At 38.6% G+C, this 17,775-nt stretch overlaps 1 protein-coding gene across 13 annotated transcripts in view; it reads left to right on the top strand.

The window, feature by feature from the left end:
- The window catches only part of LOC102696525 (DAB adaptor protein 1), a 362,145-nt gene that overhangs the window by 282,455 nt on the left and 61,915 nt on the right, over positions 1 to 17,775 (top strand). For 12 of the 13 annotated variants that reach the window (XM_069194212.1, XM_069194221.1, XM_069194217.1 and 9 more), the window contains one exon: positions 17,634 to 17,773. In XM_069194212.1, the coding sequence (XP_069050313.1) occupies positions 17,634 to 17,773 (140 nt within the window). Of the gene's footprint in view, positions 1 to 9,040; positions 9,177 to 17,633; positions 17,774 to 17,775 lie in introns of those variants that run through there. The other variant, XM_015355804.2, reaches the window with a different exon arrangement.

The raw sequence follows: 17,775 nt of genomic DNA, 5'->3' as shown, positions 1-17,775 counted from the left end.
GTTAACATTTACTGTAAGTTTTTATTCCGAACCCAGTGAAGATGTTGTATTTGCTTTCTAGGGGTTTAGTAGTGAAATTGTTAAAAAAATAATTCAGAATTAATGTTTTAAGTACAAAAGCAAAGCTGAATGCAAATAAAACATACTTATTAAGTCTTTGACTTTAATCTGAATAAAGATGGTTAACTTCCCGACACAAAGTGTTTGTATACTGTATGTTGAAAAACATCTCAAATTTCTGGAATTTGAACAAAAGCTTACAGTATTTTACAATTCTACTACTAATAATAGTAGAATAGTAGTAGTAGTAGTAGTAGTAGTAGTAGTTGTAGTAGTAGTAGTAGTAGTAGTAGTAGTAGTAGTAATAATAATAATATACAGTGCCTTGCGAAAGTATTCGGCCCCCTTGAACTTTTCAACCTTTTGCCACATTTCAGGCTTCAAACATAAAGATATAAATTTTTTATTTTATGTGAAGAATCACCAACAAGTGGGACACAATTGTGAAGTGGAACGAAATCTATTGGATTTTTGAAACTTTTTTAACTAATAAAAAAATGAAAAGTGGGGCGTGCAAAATTATTCGGCCCCTTTACTTTCAGTGCAGCAAACTCACTCCAGAAGTTCAGCGAGGATCTCTGAATGATCCAATGTTGTCCTAAATGACTGATGGTGATAAATAGAATCCACCTGTGTGTAATCAAGTCTCTGTATAAATGCACCTGCTCTGTGATAGTCTCAAGGTTCTGTTGAAAGCGCAGAGAGCATCATGAAGACCAAGGAACACACCAGGCAGGTCCGTAATACTGTTGTGGAGAAGTTTAAAGCCGGATTTGGATACAAAAAGATTTCCCAAGCTTCAAACATCCCAAGGAGCACTGTGCAAGCGATCATCTTGAAATGGAAGGAGTATCAGACCACTGCAAATCTACCAAGACCTGGCCGTCCCTCTAAACTTTCAGCTCAGACAAGGAGAAGAATGATCAGAGATGCAGCCAAGAGGCCCATGATCACTCTGGATGAACTGCAGAGAACTACAGCTGAGGTGGGAGAGTCTGTCCATAGGACAACAATCAGTCTTACACTGCACAAATCTGGCCTTTATGGAAGAGTGGCAAGAAGAAAGCCATTTCTCAAAGATATCCATAAAAAGTCTCGTCTAAAGTTTGCCACAAGCCACCTGGGAGACACCCCAAACATGTGGAAGAAGGTGCTCTGGTCAGATGAAACCAAAATCGAACTTTTTGGCCACAATGCAAAACGATATGTTTGGCGTAAAAGCAACACAGCTCATCACCCTCAACACACCATCCCCACTGTCAAACATGGTGGTGGCAGCATCATGGTTTGGGCCTGCTTTTCTTCAGCAGGGACAGGGAAGATGGTTAAAATTGAGGGGAAGATGGATGCAGCCTAATACAGGACCATTCTGGATGAAAACCTGTTGGAGTCTGCAAAAGACCTGAAACTGGGACGGAGATTTATCTTCCAACAAGACAATGATCCCAAACATACAGCAAAATCTACAAAGGAATGGTTCACAAATAAACGTATCCAGGTGTTTGAATGGCCAAGTCAAAGTCCAGACCTGAATCCAATCGAGAATCTGTGGAAAGAGCTGAAAACTGCTGTTCACAAACGCTCTCCATCCAACCTCACTGAGCTCGAGCTGTTTTGCAAGGAAGAATGGGCAAGAATTTCAGTCTCTCGATGTGCAAAACTGATAGAGACATACCCCAAGCGACTTGCAGCTGTAATCGCAGCAAAAGGTGGCTCTACAAAGTATTAACACAAGGGGGCCGAATAATTTTGCACGCCCCACTTTTCATTTTTTTATTAGTTAAAAAAGTTTCAAAAATCCAATAGATTTCGTTCCACTTCACAATTGTGTCCCACTTGTTGGTGATTCTTCACATAAAATAAAAAATTTATATCTTTATGTTTGAAGCCTGAAATGTGGCAAAAGGTTGAAAAGTTCAAGGGGGCCGAATACTTTCGCAAGGCACTGTATATATTGACTTTAAAGGTGGCTTCTCAGAGCACTTAACAAAATGACAACAACATTAAAAAATTACGCAAGATATGCACAATGAGAATAGACAGTTAGAGGAGACAGTAGATGGTGTTACTAAATACAGTAGGAGCAGAGGGGTAAAGAACACAACCAGTTAAGACTTTTCTAAATAAGAAGGTTTTGAGTCTGGATTTGAAGGAGTTTAGAGAAGGTGAGTCTCTGATATCCTTTGGGATAGAGTTCCAGAGCTCTGGGGCATAACAGGAGAAGGTCCTGTTACCAATAGAGTGTAGATGGGCTTGGGGGACAAATAGGAGACCAGAATTAGAAGAGCGAAGGTTGCGAGGTGGGGAGTAGGGTGATAATAGCTCAGACAGGTATCAAGTTGCCAAGCCATGCAGAGCCTTATAGGTGAGCATGAGGATTTTGAAGTTAACATGAAACTTGACAGGAAGTCAGTGCAAGGACTCCAGGATAGGAATAATGTGATCACTTGCACTAGACCTGGTCAGGATTCTGACTACTGAATTTTGGACATTGTGGAGTTTGTTCAATGTGGATTTAGAAACCCCAGCAAGTAGAGCATTACAGTAGTTGATTCGGGAAAAGACAAATGTGTTGACAGCTTCTCAGCCACAGTGATAACACAGGACGCAGTCTAGCGATATTTCTGAAGTGAAAGAAAGATGTTTTGACAATATGCTGCACATGTGGGTCGAATGTCAAACCTGAATCAAATATCAGTTTTTCAATTTAGACAAAAGCTCAAGTACAGTACCATCCACAGACAGGTGTTACAGCATTAGCTTCATAAAGTTGATGAGGGGTGCTAATAAGCATGACTTCAGTCTTGTCACAGTTTAGATGAAGGAAATTTTGAGTCTTCCATCTTTTTATGTTGGAGATTCAATTAGATAGAATAGAGACAGCCACATCAGTGTCAGGTTTGTTATGGGTGTTTATTTGGGCATCATCAGCATAGAAATGATAGTTTAGGCCATGTGATCTTGAAAGGTAAGCAAGAGGAAACATGTAGAGTAAATGCTGAAAAGTAAGGGGCCCAAAGTATTGAGCCCTGAGGAATACCAGACTTAACGAGTCCAATGTCAGACCTAAATCCATCAAGAAAGACAAAGTGACACTAATCAGAGAGGTAAGACTTGAACCATTTGAGAGCAGTGTCAGAATCTCCAAACACAGTCTCAAGATGAGAAAGTAAGATATCATGGTTAACAGTATCGAAAGCAGCACTGAGATCAAGAAGAATGAGGATAGAAAGAGAACCAGAATCAGAAGCTATTAGATCATTATTGACTTTGACCAGGGAAGTTTCTGTGCTGTGAAGTTCTCAGAAGCCAGATTGGAGGGGTTCAAAAAGGTTATTTGCAATGAGGTGGTTATGTAATTGAATTGTGACAGCATATTCTAGAATTTTTACAAGAAAGAGTAAATTGGAAATGGGGTGAAAAATGTTTAGATTGTCCAGAACTATGTTCATGCTTTTTTAGCAAGCAGGGAGGAGGTGTGGAAATGATATGCATTGTGGAGAGAATTTGATGCCGGATGTTGTTGATCTTGGAGCTAAAGAAATCTAAGAATGTGTTGCAAAGTTTTGATGAGACAGGTAATGTGATGGGGCAGTTATAATGATCAAAAAAGTAGTAGTAAAAAAAACTGTGCAGTTCTGTTAAAATCCATGAGGAATTCTAACCTGTAGGGAATTTATTTCCTTTTTACTCAATACAAATAATTTGGAAACTTTAAGAAAAATAGTAAGAATGGGTATATATAATTAGGTACTGTAACACTTCATTGTAGGGGCTTTAAAATGAGGTACCTGTATACACACCTTGTAAACCATGACACTCTGTCACAACTGTCAGTAATTTGCTAGTAAGTGACACTTGCTAATAATGATTTGTATCTTTAATTAAGTTGACTATTTGTTGTTTACAAATATTTCATTATAATGGAAACTTAATTGTTAACATCTGTGTGTTATCAACTCAAAAAGTGGGCTTTGGACTCCTAAAATAGTGCTACTCAAATTTATTTTGATATTTACTGTACCTTAAAAAATGGCAGTCTTTTAGAAATTTGGTGCATTTTACTGTAAATATCTTACATTATGAAAAAGAACACATTAATTCGTCACAGCCAGCCCTCCCGCAGAGAGGGGGTTGTACTCGTTAATGTCTTAGCACAAAGCAGAAACTTCTTGTATTTTCCGATGACATACAAGTGGAAAGATTACAGATTTTAATCGTCTTTTTTCTGAACCAGGGAAAATCTGATCATGTTTCTCTATAACAATAATAAAAAACTTTATTTTACATGTCACCTTTAAAAGTGGCATCTCAAAACAATACAGTAGATGTAAAGCACAGATTACAAAGTAAATACCCAGACTAAAGCAAACGCGTTTTTAATAAGATGCTTTTATTCGTTCATAATCCGACGATCTCAGGAAGACTAATGGGGGTCTGGCTTTTTTTCTGGAAAACCATAACTCTGGTCTTGTCCAGATTGACTGTCAGCGCCCAGGTCTGACAGTGCTGCTCCAGCCTCTGTTCTGTGGGCGACAGCAGGACCAGTTCGTCTGCAAGAGGAGGAACTCGATTTCTGTAATTAATGCAGATCAGTAAATCAAGGGACAAAACAGTTATTGCGCCCGGCTCCTCAATGGGCTTTGACGTGCTAATGTGTTGGTTTAACAGTCCGGGTGTGGCAATGTTTTTTATTATTGTTATAGAGAAACATGATCAGATTTTCCCCAGTTCAGAAAAAAATATCTGAAGTACTGTACTGTATACTAGTTTGTCACTCTTCTCATCCCCTCTTTGCTAAATGGCTTTTGAATAGAGTCACATGAAGACAGAGGTGAAACAGCCCTACACAGCCCTGTCGCAGTACACGAATATAATTATATCTTATTAATTTCTTGAGATACGCGATTCTTTTAATACAGTCTTTGCTGTGCTTTAGAGGATCCTTGTGATATTTCGAGCTCTGGTTGAATGATAAGTTTCGCAGTTTAAATAATTTTCGTAGTTAGAAATTATGGAACGCTCTGTTAAAAGCAAGGGAGTTTTTATGTCTGTTGCAGATTTTTTGCAACATGAATATAATTATATCGTTATTAATTTCTTGAGATACGCGATTCCATATTATATTCCCTTTTAATCAAATTCTAAAAGTATGCTTGTTGACTCCGGTATCACGTTAGTTAAAGATTTCGATGCTTAAAATGTTTAGGGAGAAATGGAATACTGGTGTGTATGTTTTCTTTAAAGTACCGAGACCAGTCATATACTGTATGTTTAAGTTCCAAAATTAATATCGTTTATGGCCTTCACACGCGTTGCAGTACGCTCCTATTCTTTTTATGCTCAAGCACTAAGATTTCCCTTCAGTGGTAAAATTCCATATAAATATTCAATACTTAAACGGGCACAGTTAAGACATTAAATATACATATACATACTGTATACAGTACAGTTTGCATACGGTAATATGTTTATGTTCCTAAATCAATCTCTTTTATGAGCATGTGAAAGGCATGGAGAATCGATTATCAAAAATTACTGTACTTTGCATGATTGGAAACAAATGCGTGATTGCAAAATGCTGTGGTGTTACTTTTACAAAGACGGTCATGTTACGAACAGTTCTATGCGGACGACACAATCCGAAGAAGTGGGAAACACTGGGGAAACGTCATGCAGGAATACGGGGCTGAAGACGGGGGGGCGTGTCCAAGGTGCGCTGTTGCACGGGGGAGGTGTGGCTGAGGCGAACAATCCAAAAGAGTAATCCTTAGAGAGTATCCAAACAAATGGGTAAATCCAAAACCAGAAGATCCATCAGAACAAGGAATTAAAACCAGAGGCCGGGTCGGAACCGGCGGACAGGGAACAGGAACAGGAACAGGAACAGGAACAGGAACAGGAACAGGAACAGGAACAGGAACAGAGATTAAAACCTTAACGGGACCAGGCGCTTCCAGGTCCCGGACTCGCACGATACGGAAATCAGATGCAGAGCCCGGATGAGCGTCAGCGCCTGGCTTTTAAGGTGGGCTGGGAATAGGAATCAGGTGCGCAGAATAAAGTCTTAAGTGAAAGGGCTGGAGCACCCTTAAGGAGGGGGAACTATATCGTGACAGATCAATGAAAAAAAGAATGTTGACCAGGGCAATACTTTGAGTTTACACTTACAGCTTGTCCAAGGTCATTCATTATTAATACTATTAGTAATATCTTCGTTAAAGACTTTGATGGCGACAGCTCAAACATGAGAGGTTGAGCTTTAGTAGCTCCACCTTGCAGAAATTCCGGATACAATTATTTTGCTTGTCGTATTATAGGAGAATTTACGGTAACTAGCGGTATTTACCGGTAACTCGCGGTATTTACGGGTAACTCGCGGTAGACTGTGTACAGCGTACCGGAAAATAATGCGGTATCGCCCGCGCATTTTGAATGGCTGCATCTGTAGATATAATACTTTTCATTCATGAATGTGGAACAGAGATAGGCTCCTACATCTACAGTATGTGATGGAATTCTGTAACTACAGCGCATAAAGGGGGAAGGAAGAATAAGAATGGAGCAATATAAATGATTTTATAATGTTGTTCAATGTATAACTTATTTTAATAAAATTAAATTGCTGTATTATGCAATTAGAAAGTCTTTATTCTGTGAGTTCTCTGCGACTGTAGGCAACACTTAATGAGATGATTGCAAAGGAATGTGTAGGAGTAAAATTGGAGCTAGAAAACGACTCCTTTTTGTGTGTGCTATTTTCAATTGTTTTTTCTTATCTATTCAATAGCAGAGAGAGGTGGCTGCAGCCCTGTGCATCAACACTGATGAAGCCTTTCTTCTAAAATACATGGGGCTTCTTGCTGACACAATCAATAGATGACTCATGTTGAAATGGCTGCAGTCAGGTTTCCACTCAATTCCTTAGTCACTCTGTCCACTAACCCTTTGGATGTGGGATTGAATGCATTTCTGGTACAGATCACTGAATGATACATCCACCTGAGAGCACATTAAGTTTGGGAAATTGTCAAGAAGTCATGGATATAGAGCTACAGTATAACTGCGCAGAATGCCTGCAGGCAGTTCTGAATTCAATGACAGTTGTGACTCTTATTGTTTTAAAGGCATCAACAATGTATGAAAAACAAACAACTTAAAATTGTCACAGATATCTGAAGGGACGAACTGTGGAATGGCAGAGAGTGATAAAGACCCTATGCGTAGCGGCGAGACGGGAGTTAGCTGGGCTCAGCTGTTCAGGAAATGCCGTATATAGAAAACTATGCCCTTAGGCCATGGACAGGAGCGAACCTCAATGCTGAGCAAGGAGCAGAGTGAAAGCAGGAAGCAAATAGGCTTCACAATGAGACACACCAGAAAGACATGGATAATCACAGGGAACTAGGAACAGGAGAGAAGTAGAGCGCCCTCTAGGTGTAATAATAATAATAATAATTGCTTACACTTATATAGCGCTTTTCTGGACACTCTAGCGCTTTACAGGTAATGGGGACTCCCCTCCACCACCACCAATGTGCAGCATCCACCTGGATGATGCGATGGCAGCCATAGTGCACCAGAACGCTCACCACACATCAGCTATTAGTGGGGAGGAGAGCAGAGTAATGAAGCCAATTAATAGATGGGGATTATTAGGAGGCCATAATCAGTAAGGGCCAATGGGAAATTTGGCCAGGACACCGCGGTTATACCCCTACTCTTTTTGAGAAACGACCTGGGATTTTTAATGACCACAGAGTCAGGACCTCTGTTTTACGTCTCATGCAAAGGACGGTGCCTGTTTACAGTATAGTGTCCCCATCACTATACTGGGGCATTAGGACCCACATGGACGGCAGGGTGAGCCCCACTAACACCTCTTCCAGCAGCAACCTTAGTTTTTCTCCGGAGGTCTCCCATCCAGGTACTGACCAGGCTAACACCTGCTTAGCTTCAGTGGGTTGCCAGTTGTGAGTTACAGGGTGATATGGCTGCTGGCACAGTACTGTACTGGGCGTGACAAAAATACTTAAAGAATTTATAGGCTTTTAATGATGAAAAATACTCAAGTATACTTGAAGAACAATGGTGATAATTGCATTTTTAAAATAAATGAATTTTTAAAAATGTTAGATATCAAATAGCATACTGTACCTTTCATTATTCACATCCTGCCAGGTTGCTATATTTACAAGGTATATATATTGCACTCTGTGAAGTGACTCTGAAGTTGACAGACTGGAGTCACACAGGGGTGTTTCCCCTTTCTGGTCTTTCTGGTCCTACTTAACAATTGCTAGGAAAAACCTTTCTCCAAACCTTAGCTCAGTGTACTGTAGGTACGTGTATTTTGAAGTTCCTCACCAGATGTGAGTTGTAATAGACAGACAACAGCCAGGACACATTCCTGCATGGGTGTAGCCTGACATCTTCAGATGTTAATGTGAAACCAAAATGAAGCATTACTGGCATGTTTCTTAAGGAAGGGTAGAAACAAGCTGTATATGGCTGTTTAAATCCTGCAGCTCACTCTCTAAGTAGACCAGAACTATTACAACTGTTCAACTGTTCCAGTACACCTTTTCAATATTCTTTCCATATGCACCACATTTAAGTTATATTAGTTTATTAGTTTATATTTATATTGTATATATTTATATTATATTCGTTTTTTATAAATAATTATTGACTAGTTTGTAGAAAAAGGTTTGCAGTGAATTAAAAGAAGTGCAATTTGTAACTCTGGATTATAGATTCCTTGTTGCTCAGTAAAACTCTGTGGATTGTTCTTTGCCTTTTTCAAACCCCTTGCCAATTTATAGAAAGTCTTAAACTCTGTTAAGGTGAGGCTGCAGTGAAATAAATGCTGATTTGTCACCCCCTTTGTGGCCATGTAGCTCATTAGCTGGAATCTAATCAGATAAACGTCCCTGGTATGTGGTACAGTATGTGCGGTACTCACAAGACAACCTAAAATCTCTCAGGTCTAATAACACAGTTCGCAACAGAAGTATGCACCAGGCTATTTTCCTTGTATTATGATGGAGCAGCAGCATGGAACTTTCTGGTTTACAAAACTGATTCAAGAAAGCAATGACCCCCCAACCTGTGAGGTGAGTTTTATTTGTTTTATTTAATATACGGAGTTATTTCATTGCATGGCTCACTCTACTATATTATCTCTTCTGTCATTCTGCTACTCTTATTGAGAGCAGTCTTCTGATATAGTGCAACATGATTTAATGGGTATCTCAGCAACAGTGTTGGCGGTTGTGTTTTCCTCGACCTTTTATAATATTCATCTGCCTTAAATTGTTCTGTCGTTTAGGGTACAAAGAAGTGTGTATTTCTTCCATCTCTGCTCAGTTTAAAAATTTTATTTCACCCCTTTTAAATGTTCTTGGGCTCATAAATTGAATAAAACTCCCCTTGAATCCTACTCCATATTCCAAACACCTTGGTTGTAGGAAAAAATAACGACTGGAAAGGTGGATTTGTATTTTCAAAGTAACTGGCAAAAGCTTTATATGCCAGAGTATATATCTTTTTATAAGCTTTGTAACTCCTCTTTAATGCTGCGGTGCCAGAAGTGCAGAATCTTCCCCGGCTGTTTTCTGTAGGAAATGTTAAACAATATAGGTTTATTGACTAGGTACAACATATAAATAAGAATATAATAAAAATGCTTAAAATATTGTGTTTGTCATATCAGGTCTTGAAGGAAATATCCTGAGATAAAGACTCTGGCTTTGACCATGTAAATGTATTTAAAAATGCACAGTAGATATAGAATACATTCTGTTTTTATAATTCTAATTCTGCTTTTATGAACTCCTTAGTTCCCAAATTATTTTTTCAAAGGTTCCAACACAGATACAATATTATATTTAAAAATCTTTTTTTATTCAGAAAGGTTTACATTCTGTTCGAGAACTTAATATTTATTTGTGTGGCAATATTTATTTGGAACAAGTAGTATTTGGTTATTCCTCTGTATTTAATATCTGATCTTCATTTTTTAGAGACAGACTTTGATCACTGTAGGTAGCAGGGCTTTGTAGAAAAAAAAGATGCCTGTGTGGAATACCATTTCCAAGCTCTGTTATTCCTCCAACACAGTGCTGGAAGCAATCTGTACTAGCAGGATGATTAGATTGTCTGTTTCTCAGTGTCTGCTATCTGCAGGAAATGACCTGGGGGAGCTGGACTTTCTGTGGCTCTCATCAACATTTAGGCACTTTAGAACATCTTTCACAATGCTGTTCTAAAATATCTTCCTCTAAAATATTTCCCTATAATGGAAGTGTAAAGTTCTATAGACATATGCTTTTTTTATAGAATAGTCTGTCAGCTATTGTGAATCCAAGTAACCAAGGTGTGCCAAAATCCAAAGCTACGTTCTTCTTTTTTGTCAGAGATGCCATTTCATGTAAAGTACTCACCATGCTTTCTCTTACAAGTTGTATACTGCTGGTTGATGGTGCTTTTTCTAATGTTTCAGATTTTTTTGGATAATGAAATGTCTATTTCTGAATGTGTCTCGTGTTCTTAAGTTCTTGAGTATGTCAGGGAGTCTTTGTTTCCATGACAATTTCATTGTATTTGAAGTGGTATCAGGACAGTGTAGCAGTGAAGAGCTGCCTAGGAGTCATAAGGGTTCTTTTGGGGTTTTTCAAACACTTTCTTTTTTTCTTATTTTGAAAGAGTATAAAAACATAAGCAGGATCAAAGATGACAAATCTGTATGGTCTGACATGCTTCAATATACTTTTTTTAAGAACATGGTGTTCTTTGTGTCTGGGTGTGGTTTACATGTCTCTCTCTAAAGGGGTATCTCGGAACAAAGTGTCTATACACACACCACTTACAAATACATCACTCATCCTGCTTTGATTCTTTTATTTATTCAGCTCTTAAAACTCATTTTGGCAGACAATGAGACACTTCTGGTGTGAGTAGTAAAACAAGAATATAGAAGATACTGTATTTGGGTAGTTGCCACATGTTTGTCATTCTCTGAGATATTAATAAAAATTAAATATTTCACAAACTTAAAGAATAAGACTTTGATTTCACAATGCTATCTGGTTGGTGTTTAAAATAGTTTATTAGATAATTGGTTTTCAAGTAGAATTTCCCCCAAAACACATTCTGTCTCCCTCAAGACCTCTTTTGCAGTTAATAATGCAATGACACTTTAACTGTGTTATTAACAACACATAGGGCACCAATTCACAAGATTTTCTATATGTGAACATAATAAGTAATAATAGAAACATAGTTATTATTAGGAAAATCATTACAAGATTGGTTGGAGCTGGTGCACTGACAATTTATTAAACAAATATGACACAAACAGATGAATTAGTTTGCTTAATATACTCTGTCTACTGTAGCAACATGTGTGGCCACCATTGGAAGCAATACAAGCTGTACATCTGTAATGTTTCAGATTCTGTCTTGTGGGATTCTGTCCTATGCATCTCATAGAGACAGGATAGTCATGTGCCTGTTCACCTGTTCTCTTAGCACTAAATACCACATATCAACTCAACTCAACTCATACCACAGATCTTCAATTGTGTTGATAAGTATCTGGAGAATCCCAAAGGGGTTAAGCCACCAGAGGGTTACATTAAAATACATTAAAAGTCCATATGCAAAAAGTCCAGGCTAGGAAAATAAGCCTCACCTGTGTGAAGTCAGACTATCTATATAAAGGGTTATTGAGTGAGCAGTCCTGTTTAACCCAGGGGAATCAGATCCTTGCTGTTAGGTTTGGCCGTGGCTTATGAGGAGACTCTAATTGTCAGCTCATGGTAAGCTAGACCCTCACCCTCAAGGGGACAGTGAGACGCCGAACAAGCGATTTTCTCACTGGCATTTTATTATTATTATTTACTTACACTTATATAGCACTTTTCTGGACACTCCACTCAAAGTGCTTTACTGGTAATGGGGACTCCCCTCCACCACCAATCTGCAGCATCCACCTGGATGATGCGACCGCAGCCATAGTGCACCAGAACGCTCACCACACATCAGCTATCAGTGGGGAGGAGAGCAGAGTAATGAAGCCAATTCATAGATGGGGATTATTAGGAGGCCATGATTGGTAAAGGCCAAGGGACAATTTGGCCAGGCGACCAGGGTTACACCCAAACTCTTTTCAAGAAACACCCTGGGATTGACTATAGAGAGTCAGGACCTTAGTTTTACGTCTCATCTGAAAGACGGCGCTTGTTTACAGTATAGTGTCCCAGTCACTATACTGGGGCATTAAGACCCATTTGGACTGCAGGGTGAGCGCCCCCTGCTGGCCCCACTAACACCTCTCCAGCGGCAACCTTAGTTTTTCCCAGGAGGTCTCCCATCCAGGTACTGACCAGGCTCACACCTGCTTAGCTTTAGTGGGTTGCCAGTTGTGAGTTGCAGAGTGAAATGGCTGCTGGCTGCTGGCATGTGTGTCAGTGAGAGGCAAACAAGTGTAAGTTCCTCACCTGGGAGGTATGTCAATGAGATACCAGATCTCACAGTGAGATGCTGAGATACCATCTAAACCCAGGAAGGGGTGGGTTCTACCAACAATCCCAAAGGGACAATGCTACAGACAGCATGTTCTGGGGGAGAACAAGGCTTTCTCAGCCAAAGCCAGTCTTGCAGTGAGGCATCTAACCATTTGCGCTTAGGTGACTGAGACACGTTTGGAGCTTCAGGAGAAGCTCAGTCTCAGGGGAGACAACTCATTAGAAGTTAAGGCTCCCAAGGTTAGGAGCAAGTGTAGTGGTCTCCTAGACACAGATATTTAAAGTGACTAAGAGTGTGGAAGATAACAAAAGAGAAGCAGACTTAGTTGTTTCCTTGTTGGCCTGCTGGTAACTAAAAAATATGTTTATAGAGAGTATCGACCTAAACAAAATTGACCAGATCAGGGTGACTTCCATTGCTATTCAGTCATAAGATAGAAAGAGGTTAGGTAAGCTACGGACTGACTTAAGGTTAAAACCTGGTTAAAAGAAGCAACTTCAATCTTTATGCTGCCTTTAAACGATTCACAGATGGGTTAATGTAGCAAAATTTCCTTATGCTTGGCTACCATCAAGGGAGATCTGTTATAGGAATCTACAGCATATTTCATATTTCCCATCTCACCGGAAAAGCCTTTGTTTAGGTAGCAGTGTGAAGACAAGTCAGAATGATATGTTAGAATGAACTCACAAGCAGGGCAGTAAGAAAGACATGATCAATGTTGCACTGTGTAGTCTGGTTGCCATTAATCACTACCAGTGGTGTTCTGGAGAGAACAGTCAAACCTGCTTTGACTACACCATCTCAGGGTAGCCTGCACAAAACATTGATTCACAAAACCCCTGAAAGATGCACCACTGCTGATGAGTTCTCTTGAGGTAAGTCCAGCCTTCAACTTAATTATGATGTAAAGGCTTTTCTTTCTTGATAAGTAGGATATACTGTATTTATTTCTATTTAGTTTTTTTAAATATTCACCAGATGCAATATTAAAAAGGCTAAAACACCTAAATCACCTTATCACCTGTGCCCAGTGAACTGTCTCACGAATAAAATGATTTCGAGATTATGCAACAGCTAGCCACACTAGTGTATCACAGCGAGTCATCAATGATCAAAATGATACTAAAAACATGTAATCAACATCCAAAATCTGTAATTCTTTTCTAACAACATATTTGAATGAACGTATATGAACATATATAAATGATAAGTTTCTTTTGATGTTTTGATGGAGAACAGTTTGTGATATTTGTTGACACCTGACATTACTGTTTAAACAAATAGTGTAATACTTATAAGAAATACTTAAAAATTGTTTGGCGTTGATTTTATAATGCAGTGGTAGTATTCCATCATACTCCATACTAATTTTCAAATTAATTATTTAGTAATATGCAATTAACATGGTTTTACACCTGGGGAGCTTTTGTCGGAACCCATATTTCAACCACTGTCAAGCACTGTCAATCTCAGTAATGTCATCAAATAAGTTTTTGTCTTGTCTTAAAGCATTTAGAACTCATAAGACAGTAAACTGTCAATTCTTTTGCGATGAGGGAGTTATTGGCGAGGGTGTATTCCTGTTATGATATTAGTTGCAGACCACAAATTATACAAATAAAGGCTGTGCTTAACCATTACTGATACATAAAAATGAAGGGCACTCGAGAAGCTACAGTATAAAGAAAAGAGAGACAAGATAAGACAACAGTGTCATGCTGTCACAGAGATTTGACAGAGAGGGCGGGACACTGAGTGAGCTCACCACACAATAGAATCTAGCTTTTCTATCCTTTGGGACATCATACACTTCAGGCATGCTATTGACTGAAAAGATGCTGCAATTATGTGACTGTGCTGACTTTCATTAGCAGTCTTTCACTGAGGTTTGTAAGCACAAAAAGGGGCCATAAGTTGCAATAAGAGCTTTGTGGTTTGAGCAAATAGCTTCAAATTGACAATGACATAGCCCAGAATGGTGTTCCATAAGTCACTTGCTGATGGCCATTAACAGTTGGCCTGTTGCTTTCCATCAGAGAATATCTGGAATGGCTCGATTATTTAAAGAAAGTGTTATGGTGATATAGATTTATAATCTAGAATCACCAATTATTTTTGTTCTACTCACCCAATTAGCCAGTTGTGTGTTTTTAATCTCTGCATGTTAACAAGATCCTTGGTGGTCGCAGGGCCTCTGGAATCCCTTTGTTGCCAAAAGAACACTAATACAAGCCTATCCTTGATGGCACTCAGCAGCTGAATGTCTTTGTTTAGAATCCCTGTCAGAGAGGACTAGCAACATTACCAGGTTTATGATCATAGAGCTTAGCCTGAGGAGGGCCTTCATTCATTTTTATTAAGTTCTGGAAAATTCAAAACAGATTTAATTATCCTGCATGATTAAAGGTGATAGTCAAGATTTTATTTTTTAAGTAGCTGAATAATGTTTTCCTTAACTGTTCGTTTTTCATCAAATCAGACCATGTTACATCAAAGGCACTTATTAACACAGAGAATGCTTTCAATGTTTAATTGCACCAATATAATAAAAATATAATGATTCAATAATGTTTTTTCATCTTTTCTTAGACAATGAATTATTTTTAAGTTAAAAATACTTTATTATCTGTATAGATTTTCATTCTTTTTGAAACACAGAATTAGAACTTTACATTTAATCAGTGTACAGTATTTCTGTGATTCTCAAAACATTCCTCATTTGAATCTGTGTACATAATTTCCTAATGTGCCTTTGCCACACATCTTTGTGTGTGACTTTCTGAGCATATGGCTGAAAATGTGCCCTTTTGAAACATGCCTTCCTGAATATTAATTTGCTTCTATCCTTGGATTATAAAGCTAAACTTTTGTTGACCTCAATGAATCGACTTTCTCTTCACCTGTAATAAGCATTTCCTTCAATTGCTTATTCAGAGCTCTAGTCTTCTCATTTCACACAGTCCTGGCTGTGGAAGGCAATTCAATTAGCAAAATAGGTTAAGATACTGGCACAGCACTGTGCTGTTTTAACTAAGGGTTTAATGATGGCAATTTTGTGAAGGCTTCATCCTTTTTGCTTTACCAGGTAAAATAAATTGTCACATTCTGAACAAACATGCCACTCTTTTAGCCAGAAGGTTCCTAATTTCACTTTATCTTAAAGAGCAATTTATCTTAATGCACATTCAACACCAATCATGATTTAGAGAGTAAATAATGATGGATGTGGCAGTACTAACAAAGACGACTGGTCTTTAGAAAGTATATGGGTAAAGGGGATTCTTTGATGTATTTGCACTGAATGAGCGCCAGCATTCTTCCTCTGATCGCTTTATTACACGTTGGGGCTCCGCACTGTATTAACTGTTTCTGCTCTAAATTCTGCTGTCAAAAAGCCATCTCCCGCTGCATGCATCTTTGCCCATTTGAAGCAGCACTTGGTGCAATAACTGAGCAGTGGTTAGCATTCCAAGACAGGCATCCCCTCAATACCAATAAAATTATCCGCACAAGTTGGCACCATGTGATTTTTATCTGCTTCAATTTGTAACATCTTATTTTTAAAACGTGATCATCCTGCTGTAACAAGGTAAATGAAACCAGTACTTGGAGATTGCAGGAAAATACTTTCCTTTTCCACTCACCAATGTTATTCCCAGTTTTTGTGACTAATATCAGCAAGTGTAAAGTTATTTATTCAAGCAGAACAAATTAAGAAATAAACACTTTCTATTGGAGTGAATTAATAAAATAGACTGTATACTTAAATGTTCAGAATGCAAAACCTTGAAGCCTTGTCTGAATCCAGTAATACAAGCTTGCTCATCTGTTCAAATTTTCATCTGAATATTTTGCTCAAGGGGAGCTAAAAAATATCAACCACACCAAAGAAAGCCTTGGTGTCAGGCCTGACTTTAGCCAAATCTGTTGATGAAGCACCAGTTTTCAACGCTTTTCTGTCTGGGTGCAGCATCCATGTACCCTGCAGACATTGTGTTGCAGAGTCCGCTGAGCTTTTCCATGAGGTTTTCTATGATCCGTGCCCTTTTCACGTGTTGCAGATCAGATGGTTGCTGTCAGTGTCACCCATCTGCCACGGACCAAGACACCCAGGCTGATCTGTTAAAAGCAGGGTTCAGACCATCAGAACTGCATCACCTCAGGGCCCCAACATCCATCACACAGAAACAGCCGTCAGAAATTTATTGAGGTTCTGCACAAGGTCTGGCAGGTGAAATGTCACCCCAGATTCATGGCTGTAAAGCCAGAATACATGTGAAAGTGTTAATGTACTTCTCAAATCTAGTCTTTGACCTCTCAGGAACTAAGATTAGTTAACTAGAAATAACAAATAATTATATTTAACTATGCAATATAATTGCACCTTTTATAAAGAAAGTAGTACAAGGTATTGGTTTGTCCCATTAAAATCTAGTCTCCAATTATAACACTAATGTAGTGAGTGAGATCTTAAACTCGATTGCTTTAGTCATCTCTACTCTATACATGAGCACTAGCTTCAAATTGTACCTAATAAACATATCAGTTTCCTAAAAAATACAAAGAATATGTTAAAGGTTCCAAATATGCAAAATTATTTCAGATCAGATGCTTCTGTATTTAAGACTTTAAAAAACACTATGCCAATTGTAACTGTTTTATCTCTACTTGTATCTTTCATTTCTTCTGTTCACTGACCTGAAAGTTGTTGCCACACTGTGCAAAAAGGCAACTTTATTCTTATTATTGTAATATACAGTACTTAAGACACGTGTCTTTCTTTGAATCCTTTGTTAGTCCAAAGTGAAAAATATGTTGAAAAATGGCAGGAAAATTAACATTTTAAAACATTTGAGGGGTAAATAATTTCATCGTAAATGTTTTGTAGGTGAATACCTTTTTTTGTAGAAGTTTGATCATTGTGAACTTTAATGTCTTCTGTGCAGAAGCCCATGATTGCATGAGTTATTGGTATGAAACCCAGGCTTATGCCCAGGGATTTAAAACACTGTTTTATTATGTCTGTGGTTTTTCTGCAGGTCAGGATCGCAGTGAAGCAGGGCTGATTAAACGCTTCAAAGGGGATGGTATCCGGTACAAGGCCAAGCTGATTGGGATTGATGAAGTCACAGCTGCACGGGGGGACAAGTTATGCCAGGACTCTATGATGAAGCTCAAGGT

This window comes from Lepisosteus oculatus, chromosome 9, assembly GCF_040954835.1.
Source record: "Lepisosteus oculatus isolate fLepOcu1 chromosome 9, fLepOcu1.hap2, whole genome shotgun sequence".
NCBI classification, from domain to species: Eukaryota; Metazoa; Chordata; class Actinopteri; order Semionotiformes; family Lepisosteidae; genus Lepisosteus; species Lepisosteus oculatus.
Note: the sequence above shows the minus strand (reverse complement) of the source record. Positions and strands in the feature narration are given on the sequence as shown.